We start from the raw sequence: 19,617 nt of genomic DNA, 5'->3' as shown, positions 1-19,617 counted from the left end.
TGTACATGGGAAGTGAGAAGAACAAAAATATTAAGCTAGATGATAGTTTAAAAATGTATTTTGAAATATCATGCTAAATGTCAAACATTTAGCACAGCCAGTGATGATGTAAAGTTCTTAAAGCAGCTTCCTTTATATGTTCCTCGTTACTACCTGCCAGGGCCACTTTCAAAGCCTGAAAGGAGAAGTTCATACCGAAGGCTCCTTCAGTCAGCCCTGCTCAAAGAAACCTTTAAGATAATTTCTCTTTTTGTTTACCTGTACCGTGTAGTCCAAAGAATGTACCGTCTGTCTGGAATAGCATGTCATGTTGTTCTGATACACGCTTCTGGAAGAATAAAGAGGATTAAAACATGCTTCATGAACAAATAAGTAGAGAGACTACGTTCTAAAGCATTTTCTTCTCCTTTTTTCCTTTAGGTTCAGGAAAATCCTTTTCAATGATGGGCAATGCAGAGCAGCTGGGTCTGATCCCACGGCTCTGTTGTGCTTTATTTCAGAGAATCTCTGTGGAAGAAAATGAATCTCATACTTTTAAAGTCGAAGTGTCCTATATGGAAATCTACAATGAGAAAGTCAGAGATCTGCTTGACCCAAAAGGGTGAGTAGCTTCACTCTCCCCCACAGCTTCCTTATTTTTGTCTGAAACTGTAACAGTAGAAATCACTTCTGGAAATCCTTGAGGCTTGTTCAGAATGTATATTTGTATGATTTTTTTAGAAAGGATTAGATACCAAACACCAGAAAGAAGATCTGGTAAATCTTGTATATGAAGTAGTAACTGGTGTGGATCAATTCAGAATTAGGATACCATCTTAATGATGCAAACAAATACTGTATGAAGTAGTGTACTACCAGAAAGCAAGACTGTGCAGGGAAGTTCTGGGGTGGTTTTGCCATATGAACCGGACTGTATTCAGGTAACAATTTTCATCAACTAGGAGGAGTTTGAAGCTTATTTTCAACTTGGTTCTCATGGTTTAGATGTTGAGCTTTTTGAATGTGGAAGGGTAACACCTCAGAATATACTCATGGCACTCTTTTCAGTTTTGTCTACACAAAAGTACTGGTTAGGTTCTCTGGCTTGGAGGTGTCTAGACGAGAAATAGTTAGATAGGGGGGTTTTAGGCTGAGCATTGATACATGAGGTGTATATTTTTGATTCTTGAATATAATTGCCCTAGGTGAAGAAGTATGCAAGTTAGTTTAAAAAGGTAGATTTGAGAGTTACTTGATGCGTATCAATAAAGTGTGGAAAAATGTGAAAAGAATTGAAGCTTTAGCAAATTGCTGGGGAGAGGAAGGAAGAATTTTTGGTTTCCTTTTTTGTCAACATTCTTTTCAGCCTTTTGTTCCAGCCACAAATACTGGGGTGGAAGGATGCATTAGGAACAGTTCATGTATGTAGATTAAAACCGGTTAGATTAATTTGAGTCTATTTTTAATTTGACATAAAAAAAAATCTGGAAGACTTTTTGCCTCCTGTTACAATTAAAAGACATAAACTGACTTCTGCTATATAGAAGATTCTTATCATTTCATAGTATAATTTTTGGGTTTTGATAAAGTTCACACTAGTGGATTGTGCATAAAGTCTACTTTGTTCCATAGGAGTCGGCAGTCCCTTAAGGTTCGAGAGCACAAAGTGTTGGGACCGTATGTAGATGGCCTGTCTCAGCTGGCTGTTACAAACTTTGAGGTAAATCTAAACCAATGACAACTTCGTAAATAACATCTGTGTACATAAGCAATAGGCATCTTATAAGAGATAAACTAGTGTCTATCCAGACATTTTGGTTCTTCAGTGTTTATGATCTCTGGCAATTGCAAAGGTCTTTTCTACTGCTTCAGGAGGATTTATTTCGCGTAAAAGCATTGGCTTTGCCTTGATGTTGGTTAAAAATATAATAGTGGTACCTATTCTGCAGTTTTCAATGCATATAGTATACACCAAGAACACAATGTTTCCTTGACACAGGAGATATGAGGCTTCCAAAATAAGAATAAAGTCTTCCAGCATGAATTACTTTGATTTTTGTTGTTGAATAAAACCTTCTATTTCATACAGGTGTGTTGTGGTTTAACCCCAGCTGGTACCATGCAGCTGCTTTGTCACCCCCGCTGTCCCCCCGAGGGAGGGGGAGGAGAATCAGGAAGGAATGTAAAACTCGAGGGTTGAGATAAGAAAAAATTAATAAATAAAATAAATTAAAACCAACAATACTAATAATTACAACAATTACAATGAAAAGGAAGGAGAAGGGGAGAGGAATGAAATCCAAAGGGAAGGGAGAAAAGAAAACAAGTGATGCACAGTACAACTGCTCACCTGCTGACTGGTGCCCAGCCGGTCCCTGAGCAACGATCGGCACAGCCTGGCCAACCCCCCCAGTTTATATACCCAGCATGATGTCCCGTGGTATGGACTACCTCCTTGGCTGCTTCAGGTCAGCTGTCCTGGCTGTGTCCCCTCCCAACTCCTTGTGCCCCTCCAGCCCTCTCGCTGGCAGGGCCTGAGAAACTGGAAAGTCCTTGACTTAGTATAAACATTACCTGGTAACAACTGAAAACATCAGTGTGCTATCAACATTATTCTCACACCAAAGCCAAAACACAGCACTGCACCAGCTACCAAGAAGGATACTAACTCTATTCCAGCTGAAACCAGGACAAGGTGTATTGCATGAGGATGTGCAACATAGCTTATGTAATTTATAATTGAAGTCGTGACAGCATCTGGCCCACTTGAGTTACCAAAATACTTTCAAATAAATCAGTACTGTAGAAGCCACTGAATTACTGAATTACTGTAGCTACAATGGAAGTAATTGAAGCAGTGCAGTTGTATGAATGGCGTAGGCCTCTCTTTTTATGAGGAAGCTGATTTGGAAATGTTTTAAAAAAAATAATTCATTGTGTAGTATTATGTGGGAATGTTTTACTTTCTTATGAGTGTTTTTCTGAAGCATCTGTGTATATTATAAAGTTATAAAAACTGCTTTTGCAGCTTTTATGGTGAATTTGAAAGCACACCTTCTTTGTTCAAATTCTAGGAAATTTTGTTCATACCTAGTTTTTGGCTGATGAATTTTATGAAACTGTCTTGGAAGACTCAGCAAGCGCACATGTCAGACTCGGCATAGTCTTGCTTTTTACATATGCAGGAAGGTACAGGCTCTAAGTGAGGTAACCTTTTGAGCCAATTAAATGAAGATGGTAACAGCGCAGTTCAGTAAAGAGATGCATTGTGTTCATTTGTGTAAGTAGATCTGTGCTGACCTGATTACTGTCATTAAACAGTATGATTTGTAATGTGTGTGTGTTGCCAGCATATTTCAGTAACAGATAAGGAGAAGGTGCATTGACTGTAGTTGCTGGGCTTTTAAGCACAGTACTTATTTAACTTATTTAAGGTGTGATTTAACATTGTGCTGTGGAATTGCACACCCTCTGCATCAGTGCATCTCAAAATGTGCAAAGAATTTTCTCATTACTACCTTCCCTTCTTCCTCTCTCCCACACATACACACACCCTTCCATCTAGATGGGGATTTTGTTCAGCAAGCACAATACTTGCTTTTATCCTAGCATCACTTTTCACTCTTCTTTTTGCTCTAGGATATTGAGTCACTGATGTCTGAGGGAAACAAATCACGAACAGTTGCTGCAACCAACATGAATGAAGAAAGCAGCCGCTCTCATGCTGTGTTCAATATTATAGTGACTCAGACACTTTATGACCTGCATTCTGGTGTATGTATTTCTGTTGATTCATTTATGAAATTGTGGTAAATTCGTCTCCTTCCTTCCTCTTACATATACATTAATCTGTATAGCTGTGCTTCACCTTTAATGCCGTGGGGTCCAAAGTAATATTGGCAAGACCGTAAGATTGAGAGAACCCTGGGAGAGTGAGGAGGCCCACCAGATAAAGCAGTGGCTAACTTTTTAAGATTATATTGTCACCATGAAACCTACCTTAGGTTTTACGTCCTAACTGGTGCTGAAGTTGGTATGTTTTAATGGCCTACTCTGCTAGTAAGGTTATTGATGCTGCCACACAGCTTCAGCCCTCTACTATAAAAATATGAGTGACTCTTAAAGGACTATGAAAACTCTGAAAATTCCTTCTTTCATATCTTTAATTTGATACTTTAACCCACATTATTATGAACAGTGTTTCATGGTGCCAGCATCACGCATGTTAGCGCTTTGTGCTTTGTGTTTCTTAGCTGTTGTTCTCTCATGTCCCATCTGCAGAATTCTGGAGAGAAGGTCAGCAAGGTCAGCTTGGTGGATTTGGCTGGGAGCGAGAGAGTGTCCAAAACAGGAGCTGCAGGAGAACGCCTAAAGGAAGGCAGCAACATAAACAAGTAAGACATGGGCATACGCAGGTTGCAAAGCTTAATCTTTTAAGAATCACTGTTGTTTCCATGGCCTCCTCTCTTGGTGTGCTTGTCAGAAGTCAGTTCAAATGATAGAGCTCATCAGAAACAGTCCAGTATGGCTCTTTCGGCTGCTCTGTGCTAGACACCATGTGCTTCATTGCATTGACATAGGGAACTTGATTCATACTTGACTCAATGAGGGTTGTATGAATTTTATCTAGAAAAAGCGACAGCAGCGCTCTTTAATTAAGAATGAACCTTTTGTGATTCATTTATACACCCTGTCCCCAGGCTCATGTGTTTGTCTCATCATTTGCTTAAGGAAGAATGCAGAGTTGCAGAGTTGAATGGCCTTGTTCCAACATGTATTAAAATGTGTAAGGGTATAATTCACAGTTTAAGAAAACCAAATCAGAATGAAGCTGTGTTAGTTTAGCATTGCCTTGGGCATTTGTACTCAAGCAATGACAAGTTTCAAGGCACTTTTTTACCGTAATTACTGTGTTATTTCCCAAAAGCAAGAATTCAGCACACTATTACTGCTGTCTTAAATATACTAATTTTCCTGGGAAAGAAAGAGTTCAGCTGTTACAGTAAAAGCTACTGCTTTTTCAATTTAATTTTAAAATGTTACAAAATGTTTTGGTGTTTTAAGTTAACGATGACAGCACAAAGTGTGTTTGAACAGCATTCATACATAAAGTGATTTCAAATTACCCCTTTTTGGAGTTAAAACATGTTTGCTCTTTTTAGCTTAATTTCTAATCTACTTTGTGTTTAATGCATCATATTGGTAGCCACGCTGGTATAGTCCTCGTGAAACAAAATGATGTGGTTCTGTTTGCCTAATGGGAGGTGTTGTACCTTTACCTGCAGGTTACTAGTTAAAATTCAGATTGGTTTTACTAGAAACTGTACTTGTATTTTGCATAGACAAAGGTGAAATTAAATGTTTCTTTCTAATTCTTGGGGAAGAATTCAAATGCCAACTTTCCCAACAGCTATTAACAAATTACAAGTGTAGCTATAGATACAGAAAGACTTCCTTTTTTTTTTTCCATTAGGACGTTTACTCAGTGTTAAACTTCTGTGATGCTGATGCTGTAGGAGAAGGTTGTTTTGCCCATGCTGAACCTCTTTGACAATACAGGATTTCAGATGCAAGCACCAAACTTTTCTGTAAAAGATACTTTAAAAAGGAAGGTGGACAGCTCTACATTTTCTCATCAATTAAATTGTTATATGGTGTAATCTGTATTGCTTAAGCATTCTCTGTTCAAAATCTCTTTTGGAACTGGTAGGCAAATGAGAATTCTTAGTGCTGTGCTTGGTGCTTTCTGTTAGATTTTTGCTGTTACTTGGAGCTTTGATGAGGACTGACTTTTACCGGAAGCCTCAACATTGGTATAGATGTTTTATCAGACTAGTTCTTCAGAGAACATTGTGTACAGTCATCTTTTGGGTGTGGTGCACCTTACTTTTTAGGGAAAGGCAATAATTTTGTTCACCGTGAATGGGGAGGCACTGGCCCAGGCTGCCCAGAGCAGCTGTGGGCGCCCCATCCCTGGCAGTGCCCAAGGCCAGGCTGGACGGGGCTGGGAGCAGCCTGGGCTGGTGGGAAGTGTCCCTGCCCGTGGCTCTTTGAGGTCTCTTTCAACACAAATTGTTCTATGATCTTTTCTGGAGTAATACAATGTACTTAAGCCATATACCTTACCATATCAACTCCTTTTGCTTTTTAAATTATTTTTTTATTCTTTTATTAAAAAGCAATAACATGTATTGTTAGCATGTGCTATGTTTAATGAGAACAAGAATGGAGCTGCTGAAATTAACAGGCAAAGAAATTTGCAGCTTGTGCTATGTTTATTACCTTGAAGAAGAATATGGAAATAGTGTACCTGTTTATGTATTTACAACACAGGGAAAATGTACACTCAGCTGTGCGTACCAAAAGTGTAGTGTAGCATTCAGACAGTCTCTACAGGTTTCTGTGCTGTTTATTTCTAATGAAACCTGGCTCGGGCTTTGGTAGCTGCCACCTTGGTCCCACAACTCATCCTGTTGTAAACACTCTTTCCTATCTCGGGACAGCATGTTGCAGAGGGGAGTTGTTGGATTTCTCTCCCACTTACTGAAACAACGGAGAGTTGTGTCATTTTGTTAACATCTTCATAAAGTTTAGTAAAGGTTGCTTCTGGTTTTTCTCAGAGCTGATGCAGTGTTGCCTGGGTGAAGGTGCTGGGTGTCTGCACTTTATGCTCACGGGTTTTGGGGGACTTGCCGTACCTCACAGGAAAGCTGTGTGTGCTTGTTTTTCCCCAGGATGTGCTAGTTCCCGTAGCGAGCGTAGAAGCGCGGGTGCTTACCGACTCCGTGGTGTAGTCAAAGAACTTCTAGAATACAATAGGAGGAGGAAGCAGAATAAACAGCCTCTCAATTAGTGGCTAAGAAGAATTCTTTCTGTGAGCGGGCTGCAATTTTAACTCTCAATAGTAAAATCATAGCTGTTGTCATTTTAACTTGAGAATGCAAAGGGAAGCCTTTAAAATGTAGCGGGGCGGCAGGTGGGGGGAAGGAATGAGTTGGGATGAGTCTGGCTCCAAGCCGATTTTTAGATTTTTTTTGTATCCAGAGTTAAATAATAGAAAGGTGGATTCTCCTCAGTGAAGAATTTGGTTGTAAATTGTACAGGAGTAGCTTGAATGGGTGTCATTTAAGTTCCCTGTGAACCTGGCTGACTCAGGCAAGTGGTAGGAGTGTGCAGGCTTCCTACCGCTAGCAAGGGCAGCCCGGTCATGCCTGGGGAATAGTGGCAGGGAGAGCAGAAAGCATGCAGAAATGGCATTTTCCCATGCTCTTGCACCACGTAAGTTCACTCTGCTGCTTCTAAACTGTCTCAGTCTGCTGTGTGCCATATATATATATACACACACACATACACTTTATCTAATGATTCATTATATAAAGTAGTGTGAGATGGGACCAAAGTAATGACGGATCTCTGATGCATCATTCAGCATGAAGCAAAGCAGCTGATGAATCCTTTAATTATTTTGTTGGGCAGCAAGTTCTTTTACTGCTTTCCTTAATTCTTCTAAACAGCTTTGTATTACGAAATCTCAAGCAGAACACATAAATGACTCCGGTTTGGCTTTTATTGCAGATGTTAACAGTCTTAAAATAAAATCAGTATTTACAAGGAGCAGAAATATTACCACATCTTTTAATTGTGCGGTGTTAAACTGTAGCTTATAATTTCCTGTTTATTGAAATACAGTGCCCGTAACTCAAATTGGTATTGCAGCCCTGTTGTGAAATAGTTTTCAGTGACAGACTTTTTCAGGTCCCTGTCCTCGCTGTCTCCTTTCTGACTGTCCTTTTCTTGCCCCTCCCTCAGTTTTTGGCTTTGGTTTTCACATTTCCCCTCATTTAAAGGGGGAAAGAGGAGCTGGAGGAAAACAGACCAGGGTGGGTTTTTTTTAACTTTAAGCTCCTTGGAGGTGGACTGGGTTGGAAGTGTGCTGGTGGTGCTTTTCAGTCACGCGGTAGGAGGTTGCTGCGGAGGAGTGTACAGCATCCTACTGCTCACTCGTGCACCTTTAGCACACTGTCATCTCCGTCCATGGAGAGCAGAGGCTGGAGGGAAGAACCAATTCTCTCTCCCCCTGCAAGCTTTCAGAGGTTGGGCTTTTCTTTAGGTCACAGACTAAACCAAACTGTCCTTTTTGCTGGGAATTTTTCAGAGGTGAATTGGAAAGCTATCCTACAGGCAGTTTTACAAAACAGAACACTCTCTTCGGACATCAGATTGCCTAGCTGCTCCTTAAATTTCTTTTTATTTTGCTTTCAGGTCTATGCTATCTTCATACCACTTTTGTGCTATATGCAGTATGGGACATCTTTTGTGACACGTGTAATAGGTCTTGTTACCTTACCTTCAGATATCTTCCTTGAAATAATCTTCTGCAACATTTTTGTTGTTTTCTAAATGTTGTTTCTGAACCACTGGTAGTTTCATTTGGCACTAAGGCCCTGTTAGAAATACCGTGGAAACACTGCCTGAGTAGTAAAGCAGTACTATTTTGAAAAGAAAATGCAAAAGGATGGAGTGGAACAGTACAATTAAAGATTTATTTGACTATTTAATTGCAGCGCTGCTGGAGTTTTCCTTGGTAGTTACAGAGAGTAGCTGGATATTTGGGCATGAGTATGATGGATGGGTACGCACTTGGTCTTCAGCGCTGTTTGAAAACCCTTTAGGCATCTGTTTCATATTCTCAAGCTCCTGAATTAGCTCATTATCTTAAACATACTCGCCCTAAGAGCGCTGGTGTCACTTGAAATTTTATATAGGCTTATGTAACAATTGGATAATATAATACACATATACTTTGCGCAGTTTGCTGATACAGTTGCCCCTGTTGTTACAAGTGGGACATATACCCAAATGAATGAGTTATCTGTATTTTCTTCACGATTCTAGAGTGGCGTTTGCAATGTGGCTTGCTGCTAAGCAATTCGGGGGCTTTTCTTTTTCATGCTTGTGTGGCATTTTTGTAACTGGGCGATTGTTTGGTCTGTTCCCTGCCCAAGAAGCTAGCGAGGCTGCACCTCGGTTGTAAGTCAACCTATTTGTCAGGGGAGACCTCCTAGTCAGTCTCTTTTGATGAGGAGACTTCTGTTGTGTGATGGCTGGTTAGTTACTTGTTCACCAGGCAGACTAGTTCTGCTGGGCCATAGCTGGCTTTGTCTTGAGGACACCTCCTTATGGCTAGAGAGTTGTTCAGTTGTGGTCTGTTGTGCCAGTGCTCTTCAAACATTGTTCCTAGATGGCCGATCAAAGGCACTGGTTCTCCATGTACTGAAGCAGTCTGCTTTATATACTTCTAAAGCTATTTTAAATACCTGAATATTTCAACTTTGTCTCAGTTTTCCTGGAACTTGGTCTTAGTACCAGATTAGATAAAACACTGTAGATAGCCATTTTTTTTCTTCCAAATGTGTAAGTAATAAATACATTGCCCTGTTTGGAGCAGGGAAATGGGCTAGCCAACTTCCTGTGGTCATTTCCAACTTAAATTATTCTGTGATACTTTAAAAATCAGACGTGAAGTTCTGTGGAGCGAAAATTAAACTCTTTAGCAAATATCTTTTTTTGTGTGTGTGTTTTATTAAATCTGTTTGGAATATGTGTTAAAGCTGTTGTACTCTGTTGCCTTTGTAGATCCCTTTCAACGCTGGGTTTGGTTATATCATCACTTGCTGACCAGGCAGCAGGGAAGGGGAAAAACAAGTTTGTGCCTTACAGAGACTCTGTACTCACTTGGCTTCTCAAGGTAATATTTCCTGTTCACCTTATTCACAAGATGGCAGCTTAATAGTTTGTAGGATCATTGTAGCATACCTCTGTGTACGTGGACTTCTCTTTTTTTAAAGAAGTGAGCTAAGGAGCTCACATATCTATAAGTTACACCAAATAATATGGACAGCTAAGTGTATCTTGTATTAATTCTATGTAGAGTCCTATTTGGCTATTATCAGTTATAGCAGTATCAAGGCTGGTGGAGGTGGCTGGAACTGTTTGTGGATCATACTGGTTAGTTTATATCCAGAGTGTCTTTTTGTGTCTGAATATTAAGCTTTGTATTTTAAGTATCTTTCTAAAGACATTGTGTAGCCTCAGAGCAATTTTTAACCCTCAAACTTCCTGTGGATGCACTTTATAGGACAACTTGGGAGGAAACAGCCAAACTGCCATGATAGCCACAATTAGTCCAGCAGCAGACAACTATGAAGAAACACTCTCTACTCTGAGATATGCAGACAGAGCCAAAAGGATAGTTAATCATGCAGTGGTGAATGAAGATCCAAATGCTCGGGTCATCAGAGAATTACGTGAAGAAGTTGAAAAACTGAAAGAACAGCTCTCCCAAGCTGAGGTAACATTATTCACAGTACAACGTAAACTGCGTTTCCCAAGGAAATGTCAAATGCTGGCTGGAAGACTAGCTTTCTTACAAAATGAGGAAAGGAAGTCTTGCACTTTTTTTTTTTATTAACCTTGTTTCCTGAAATAAATCCAACCTGTTTGCTTATTCTTAATAACTTCTAAACGGGGACAGCATTGTACTGATGGTGACCCTTGTCACAATAGACTGTTCTTGAAGAACTTCATGTCAAGCAATAATTGATGCAGCACAGATAAGAGCTAGAGTACAGCTTCATTGTGTACTTATTAGCAGATTTTTTTTTTTGCATTAGTGGACTATATAATTTTATGATGTCAAATGGAAAAGTGTGAAAAGCCTTAAATCTGGTATTAGATCACAAAACATGTGTCCTTGACATTTGTGAAAATCTATAAGAAATTGTCAAAAATGCAACACTGAAACCATCTGCCGTTTGCTTTACTGCCTTAACAGTTAACACTGTGTGATTGCTACTTACCTTAGATTTATACATTCCATCAGAGAGTAAAGGATCAGGGTAGGATAGTTTACTTGGTAATACCTGGAGAAATTAGGCACTGCACTGTAGGAAAATACTGTTGAACTTTTCAGGCAAGACACAAAATACTGGTGGAAAAAGAACAGAAGCGTGTCTGAGGGTAAATTAGTGTGGTGGTTAAACTTCATGTTCATTTAAGGAATAGTGTTCCTATTACGAACAGTTCCTTACAGGCTGAAATGGGAAAATCTGCTTTGAGAAAAAGGAGCCATTCACTTTTTTCATTAATAAAGATCTCTTCTGATCCCATATTTTAAATCGGAAAATATTACTATAGCACGTTGTTAATTATGTTGGCAGGCTGAGGCTGAACACAATCAGTAGGAAGGTGTCCAAAGTCTTACTAATTTTTAACAAAGTTTGTTCTATTATACCTTCGGTTAAAAGCAGTTCTATAGAGTTACAGGCCAGCCTGTTGAATTGTTACTTTGCACTGGGCAAATTCGAGCTCTTTGCTTTTGTTTCTTGTTGTGAAACGAGAAGCCTGTGTTAGCTCCAGAGCATGCCTGCCTTTGAAGGTCACCAACAGGGTCAGTCTGAAAGCTTTAATGCAACTCTAGGTACATTTACGAAACCAAGATAGAACAGAAGGCTAAATATTGAGAGTAATTTGTATTTGAAACTACTGTTGGAAGAACGACTTTGCAGTTGAAGTTCAGGCAGCTAAGATTTAAATTTCTTAAATACTCATATACTTTTATACAGACACTGAAGCTTAAGTGGACAAGCCCAGAGATTTTGTTGGTACCATTAGCCTCTGGAGCTGTTGATCTTCAGCTGTCTCAGATTTGGGCCCATTATATGTTGATTCTGTCCTCTTCCTTTGCAAGTGACCTGCTTGTTCATCTTTTGCCATGAATAAACTGGGGATACAGCTGAAATCTCTGCTTGTTGAATTTCATGTTCAGTTGCTGTGTTCAGTTGCCTCGTGCAGTGGGAAGAGCAGCTGAGGGGTTTTGCTAATTTTCTATCTTTTAGGCCATGAAGGCACCAGAACTGAAGGAAAAATTGGAAGAATCTGAAAAACTAATAAAAGAGCTAACAGTCACCTGGGAAGAAAAGCTAAGGAAAACAGAAGAAATTGCACAGGTATTTCAGAAATTTTGAGGTGAAAAACCCAGATAGTGCAAGTCAGGTGAATTGCATGAGCTTTAGTGGACTATGCTGTCTTTCCCACCAGCTATTTAAAATTCCTCTGGACTTTTGTCCTTTCATTTCTGGTTTTGGGTTGGGGTTTTTTTTTTGTTCTTTTTAAGTCTAAATTGCATTAGAATAATGATAGCTTGTGTCATTATATCATTGATAAAAGTTAATATTTTAGTTTAAATTAAAACATCAAAATATATTTGGGCAGCTCATTTATTTATAAAACCACAGTGGGGTCTAGGACATCTTTCCCTTGAAGTGACTAAGAAAATGAAGAATTCCAGAAGGATCAGAATTTTGGGTGATAGTAATTGTTTTTTATTTTAGTGACTTTTTAACCAGAGAAGGAAAATATGTACGAAAATGTGTACATGCATTCACTAATGGTTATTTATCATTACTGTACTTAAAACAAGACCTCTGAATTCTGGTGCAGTTTTCCATCATTTCCATGATCTATAGCTTGGAGAACAAGTATTGTTGGTTTCCCTTTCTAGTCGTAATGTTTCAGAGGGCATGCTTTGGTGCAACCCCTGTTTAAATTTATTAGAAAAAAAACCCCAACCAAACACCAAACTCAACGAGCCAAATAAAAAATCCTAACCCCCAAACTGAAGCAAAGCAAAAGACACGTGTGATTGAGTAGATGCCTTAGCTGTATTCATAATTATACTACAAAAGAATAAACCTAAACTGTGGCATGCTATTTTCTAAATGATGTATAAGTATGATTATCCTTGTAATTGCAACTGAGACAAGGTTTTAACTAACAGAGATTCAAAGCCTGATTATACAACATAAATCATGGTGTTAGTTACAAGTAGCCCTAATAAAATCAATAGGGCTGCTTAGGTAAGTAAGTTCCACTTTGGGCAAGCACATGTTTGAAGGTTAGATCTAACTTTTTACTGTTGGTATGTAAAAATAAATTCTGTTAAACATGCAGTACTTCACCAATGTCTTAAGTTCTGTTTCTGGTAGCAATATACAGAATGCATGCTCAGCACGTGCATGTTCAGCTTTAGTTCTGCTTTCATTTATTTGCTATACTGGTCTCTACGTATTGCCGCAGACAAGATGAACCTGGGTTTGTGCTTGCAGGAGAGGCAGAGACAGCTAGAAAGTATGGGGATTTCCCTTGAGTCTTCAGGTATCAAGGTGGGGGATGACAAGTGTTACCTGGTGAACCTGAATGCGGATCCTGCGCTCAATGAGCTTTTGGTTTACTATTTAAAGGTAAGAATGTGAACAGAATGAAGGAATGCTTGTTTATTGTTCTGAATTCTTGGCTCAATTGCTTATTCAGGGTCTATTTAGATACTTTTAAGACTAGTTGCAGTACAATAGGATAGGCTTCCTTCTACTGTCTAGGCTTTTGTTCTCCCTGTGCAGTTCAGCTTCATTGTTTTCCTGATTATCTCCTGATTGCCAACAGTGGAGAAGTGCTGTGTGTGCCAGTGATGAGAAAAATTCTAGCTTTTCCAGACAGGATGTGAATGGAATTGTCTTTTGCGCTCAACTTGAAGCAAGAGCTTCATGTCAGATGCTTCTTTTTGTTAGTGAACTGAGGATTGCTTTAAATACTCAATGAGTTAATCATAGAAAGATGATGTTTAGTAGTAATCAGTAAGACTAAACATAGTTTTTGATGACAGAAAAGCTTAAGGGAAAGGGAGGGGAAAATTGGTTAAAAATGTACAGAAATGTATTTTCCTAATGCCACTAGCTTTCACACCATTCTGTTTAGCATAGTCTCGTATCAGAGTGAAATACTGTCAAATACAGACCTAGTAAGTTTGTAAGGAAATGTGAGCTCCTTGTCAGTAAGAGACAAAAAACTATCCTGTCTGTTTTTCTAGTTACTTTTCTGCTTTAGTGGCTGAGATAGGGCTTCTGCATTTGAACAGTAGCAAGTAAAGCACAACTTCTCTTAACAACAGCAAAGTAAAGCATATCAGCAGAATTTACAGTAGAGATTAGTATGTTTAGTTGAGTTGCTACGACTGTTTTCTGAAAAGCAGCCAACTCTGTGCGCCTTGTTCTACTATCCATGTTGACCTCTATTATACATGCCTATATGACACGGCTTGTTTTTTTCATAATAAATTTGTAGTTATTGCTTGTATGCAAGAATAGTCAGAGAATATTTTAAAATTTGAATTTGCTTGTCAACTGTTTTATTTTGCTTTATCTAAAATCATATGATGATAAAGTGCAGAAGAACAGTTTGTGTCTGATCTTTACAGTCTTCAAATCTGCTGTGGCACCATTTCTGCTCTACAGAAGTGCTTAGCAAAAGAGAGCACGTAGATTGTGCAGTCTTAGTGCTTTAGCCAATATTTTCTTAGTTATATAAACAATGATAGTTTGCTTGTTGCTTAGTAACAGCTTATTTTCTAGGATCACACAAGAGTTGGTGCAGATACCTCTCAGGATATACAGCTCTTTGGCATAGGAATCCAGCCAGAGCACTGTGAGATTGATATTGCTTTAGATGGAGAAGTTACACTCACACCAAAAGAAAATGCAAGGTAAGGAAGATCAGCAGCACTTTCCAGGGGAGTGTTGGCTTTTCTTTACCAGAAGATAACTTGCATGCATTTTTATCCTGCATAGTCAGAAGAATGTTCGTTCTGATCCATAAGTAGCTTCAATATAGGTGACTTAAACATAAGTTTAAGATTCTTAAATACATGAAAAGATACTTAGAAGTGAAATTTAGTGATACAACTGAGATTTCCCTACACGTGTAGACACCCACTCACCCTGCAGTATAGCAGGCTATCAGTGGTGTGGCTGAGAATAAACCATTGCAAGAAGGTGTTCGGTAGGAATGAAGGGCCATTGCTTGGCTGTATCCTGGGTGGTAATAAGATCCCCGAGATGCTGCTGGCTATCCTGACCTGTGCAGTGGGGTAGTAGGCTGTGGCTTGGTGGGGGAGGATAAATTGTGCCTCGTGAGTAGTTCCTGCTGTAAAGCTCAGTATTTTGTGAGAAAGAGGTGTTATAAAGATCTCAGGATCTTGAAATTCTTTTCTAAATCTTTAATTACTGTTGCATCTAGTAAATATGCAGTCACATTTTTCCTTTTGTTTCTACTTCTGTAATTTTATAATTTTTCAGTTTGGGGGCACTGTGGCTTCCTGGATGGAATTGTAAATGTCTTCATCACTTCATCGCCAGTGGTGTGTGATAAGCAGTACCTTTGTCCTAGTTAATAGTCATGCTGCTTCTCTGAAATCTGAATATCTAAATAATGTATAAATTAGAATTAGAAGGAGAAACAAAAGTTTGAGAGACACCTTTTAAAAAACCTGATGTCTTTCATTCTGCCTTCAGTAACATACCTCTTAGCACTTGGCATTTTTCTTCTGCAGCCTACAGTGCAAAATTTGAACCAGATGGCATTCAGACCTGTGCTGATAAGAGTTACTGTACTGGAAATTGGTCATATTGACTGGCAAGAACAAAGGCACATGTCAGTGGAGAAAACGTATTTTGTTTTACTCATGCCTGATCTCCAATGCTTAAGTGGCTTTTTTTTAAGATGATAGTGTCAACAGAAATCTAGTTACCAGAACTTCACTAAAAAAATGAATAAAAATCTGGTTTTAAATCAAATGCTTATGTGTTTGTGTTGACTTACTTGAGAGACACAGCTGAATTCAGAACACTGCATCTGAAAAGGTTTTTTTCCTCTTTCAAATAAAATGTTCCACTTCGTGGCTCACATACGCATCCATTTTTCCCATTTTGTGATTGATACTTGAATACAAAGAAACCTACATGCAAATATAGCAGCACACCAGATGTTCACAAAAATAAACCCTTGTTAATAATAGAGACTCCATTTGTTGAAAGAATGGAACTTGAATCTGAGGGTCTTCGTATGCCTGAATGCCGAGTATGTTAACAGTATGTTTTACAACACTGTGTTGACTAGCTTGTATCTTGGAGAGCTTTATCAGTGGGATTTGCATGTATCCAAGTTTACAGGCTGTTTATAAGAAACAGGCAGTGACCCAGTTCAGGAAAAGGGCATTTAAAGAAAACTGCAACTAAAAGCAACCTTGTCTGTTTACTGAAGAGTTGTACCAGCTAAAGCTAGAGGGGAAAGGTGCTTTGTGTTTAATTCTGACAGTAGTAACCAGACCAGTAACTTTCCCACTGATTCTTTAATGAGAACGTAGCAGATTTGTGCATCATGTGATACAAATCACTGTCTGTAGATGGGAGAAACTAGATCTTGTAGTTACTTTTCAACCTTTCAGTTTTAGGATTTCACTGAAGTCGTATTTTCTTCTTTCAGATCCTGTGTAAATGGTGCACTGGTATGTTCTGTCACTCAGTTATGGCATGGAGATAGAATATTATGGGGAAACAACCACTTTTTTAGGTAATAGTTGATATTTACATTTCAGCCTCTTTATGTTCAGCCTATTTTTTTTTTCTTCCAGTGTTCTGCCTAAACTTTTTAGAAACTGAATTTCAATTTTTACACAGAATCAATTTACCAAAGAGGAAACGGCGAGACTGGCTGAAAGACCTTGAGAAAGAAGCATCATTGGGAGAGCATGATCTGGATGCAGCTAGTGAAGCTTCTTCAGAACCAGACTACAACTACGAGTTTGCACAAATGGAAGTTATTATGAAAACACTGAATAGCAATGGTAAGGCAACTGCCAGATAAAAAAGTTCTTTTGGACTGTCTAACACATTCAGCATGGAACCTAATTTCTGGGTAAAACAAGTGGTACACTTGCTCTGAGGGCCTTTGGAGCATTTTCAGAAAAAGATATTTTACTGAAACAGCATTAGGCATATACATCCACCGACAGCTAGGTACATATTTTTTTTTTAATGTATCTTAAAATAATTATATGCACCTGGGTATAAATCCATGCACATATTAGTAGTTGGCTTATGCCCTGACACACAGTTTTATCTGTACATCTGCTGTCCTTTATAGTGCAGCGGAGTTGTAATCACATGCCTGTCAAATCATCATCCAAGTCCTACTAAACCTCTTGGTTTTGCAAGTTAACTGCAGACAAAAGAGGGCTTCAGATACGGCTCAGTTATTTCATCCTTCCTTTTGTATCAAATATTACTGACACTATTTTAACCTTAGTAGAAAAACACTGAACTCATAACAAGCCAATAGTCAAATGGCAGCTAGTGTGTTTTTTAATGCTTGATCACTCCCAGTATTTTATTTCATCTTTGTTAAAACCTATTGTGATGCCTTTTTTGGACAGTATAATAAAACACAGTATGTAAAATAACGGTATGGTATATGTATAACAATACAGTCTTTTAATGATTTCTAGAAGGCAAGTCATAGTTCATATGACATATTCTGAAAAACTTGGTAAACTATTGAATGCTTTGTACAGGTTTTTTAATACACAGAATTTGAGAGGTGAATACCTTGAGTTCTGGTCACGGACTAAGAAGACACAGTAGATGGTGTTTCATTGCTTTCTAGTCTCCTTTCTCCATATTTTTGCAGTATTTCCATTGTTTGCTATGGTTTACTCGTTGAAAACCAGTATTTACTTTTTTCTTTGTGTCTGCTTATTAACTTTCTCTGTTTTGCTGTTGAGTACAGCAAAATGGTTTTGTATGCTTGATGCTCTAGCAGTAGTTTGCAGGTTTTTTACAGTTTGATTTTAAGGGAATTGCTTGTGTGAGTGAGTTACAGGGTCAGGTCATTTAAATTTATGTGAAATTACAGTTTGATAACAGAAATACTCTCATTATGGTTCACTCACACCAGGACATGAATTTCAGATGAATCTGCCATCCTGGTGGCCTTCAGTGTTGTCATCCCTTGTGAAGATTCTGTTGCCTGTTTTAAGGCCTCAAACCATCCCGTATCTGTGCCAAAACTGGGACAAAGGTTTTGAACTCGATTGGCTCATGCATGAGACTGCTGGAGAAATTTGAAAGCATTAATTGATGCTTGATCTGCTTGTCACTAACCGGGCGCTTGACTAAACTGTAGCGGTCTACAATGAGTCAGTGTTCTTTGAATGGGGGGGCGCATTTTTGGGGTTTTCATGTGTGTGTTATCTAGTTGATGGAAATGATTCTTCACAATATTGCAAGTGTTTTTACATTTTAGTTTCGTAGGCTTTTTTTGATTGTGGTCCAGGCCAGTTTTTGTCTGTGTCTTTTGCTGAAGAACACTACAGACCTTGCTGTTGCATTAGCGCTCTCCCCTCCCTAATGCACAGCAAACGTTAGCAGTCATATATGTTGCACAGTTTCAGAGGCATCACAAATTATTCTGCTTCTTGTCTCTGCTGCTCCCTCCCACATAGGTGTTGTGTAACTAAGTTGGAGTAGTAAGTGATAAAACCCTGGCAAAACAAGAGACTGTGAGGATCATAGCTCTGAGTCAAAAGACCAGCCTAATAGTGCTTCCAGCTTATGTTCTTCCAATGGTATAGCTAAAATACATTATTTTTTTTCTGACTGGCTTCAGGTTTCTTGTGTAAGAAGTAAGGCAGTAAGTTACAGTAAGGCAGGCAGCTTTGTTACAATACCATTTATTTATTCTTCCTTAAAATGAAAAATTAATAGGGGTAAGGAAGAAGAAATAACTGAAGACTGTTAATTCTATTATCCATATAGAATAAAGGGGTATTTAAATATTTTTACTAGATAATTATTTTATAGGCATGTATTGATACAGCCCAAAGCAAGACGTTTTGGTATTACTTTGGTATGGGTTTTTGGTTTTTTTTTCCCCTCTTGATCTATTTGAAAACAGTAACCCTCTTTAAATAAATAGTCTAGCTTCTCCAGGGCGCAGCACGTTTGTTTTTATGGCATGTAACCAGTACAACAGTGTCGCATATTGCATCCGGCTCCAAAGAAGCTCAGTGGAAAATGTGTAACTTTGAAAACAGCTGTAAAGAAAACAACCAGATTCTTTCCTCACTTCAGCATGTTAACTTTTTGTGGGATTCTGTCAGATCAGCTTTGCACTGCTAATTTGTGATGCTGGTCAAACACAGAACACATCAAAGAAGTTTACTTTATTCTTGTATACTGTGCAGTGGTTAAGTAAACAGTGAGATAAGGTTAGGCAGCTTCTCATTGAAGCAAACTAAACTGTTCTAGCTCAGGGCAGGGATTTTGATGAAACTTAGCAAAGCAGCCTGTGTCATAACAGTCTAGCTTGCTTAGAAAAACGCGCTTACATGAAATCTTAAGGAATTTGTTTAGCATTGTTTTTACTGGATTGACAGATTCCAGATGTGAATTAAGTGACATTGCAGCGAGGTAATAAATGCTGTTCATCCTATCGAGAAAATACATTCTTCTGGTTCAGTTCTAACTTTTTGCAGAGGATTAACTGGATATGAATGGTCTTTTCAGGGCCATTGAACTCTTGTCACATAAATATGTAAAGGGTTGGGACTTGGAACTTGTAACACTGTGTGGAATTTGCTGTGCATTTGGCAGGCACTGGGTAGGATCTTCTCTAATTTATTTGAGTTTGCATGAGAAATCCAAAGTTGTGGAACATGGTGTTTAAATCTTACTTAAACACTATTGTAGT

General features: G+C 38.6%; 1 protein-coding gene across 7 annotated transcripts in view; it reads left to right on the top strand.

The window, feature by feature from the left end:
* KIF13A (kinesin family member 13A) overlaps nt 1-19,617 on the top strand; it is a 119,449-nt gene that overhangs the window by 63,587 nt on the left and 36,245 nt on the right. For 6 of the 7 annotated variants that reach the window (XM_037380092.1, XM_037380087.1, XM_037380086.1 and 3 more), the window contains exons 6-16: nt 421-601; nt 1,612-1,699; nt 3,619-3,753; nt 4,261-4,373; nt 9,616-9,727; nt 10,118-10,330; nt 11,877-11,987; nt 13,146-13,280; nt 14,445-14,575; nt 16,354-16,440; nt 16,548-16,714. In XM_037380092.1, the coding sequence (XP_037235989.1) occupies nt 421-601; nt 1,612-1,699; nt 3,619-3,753; nt 4,261-4,373; nt 9,616-9,727; nt 10,118-10,330; nt 11,877-11,987; nt 13,146-13,280; nt 14,445-14,575; nt 16,354-16,440; nt 16,548-16,714 (1,473 nt within the window). The remainder of the gene's footprint in view (nt 1-420; nt 602-1,611; nt 1,700-3,618; nt 3,754-4,260; nt 4,374-9,615; nt 9,728-10,117; nt 10,331-11,876; nt 11,988-13,145; nt 13,281-14,444; nt 14,576-16,353; nt 16,441-16,547; nt 16,715-19,617) is intronic. The other variant, XM_037380089.1, reaches the window with a different exon arrangement.

Source organism: Falco rusticolus, chromosome 3 (genome assembly GCF_015220075.1).
Source record: "Falco rusticolus isolate bFalRus1 chromosome 3, bFalRus1.pri, whole genome shotgun sequence".
Taxonomy (NCBI): Eukaryota; Metazoa; Chordata; class Aves; order Falconiformes; family Falconidae; genus Falco; species Falco rusticolus.
This window is presented reverse-complemented; position numbering and strand designations above follow the sequence as displayed.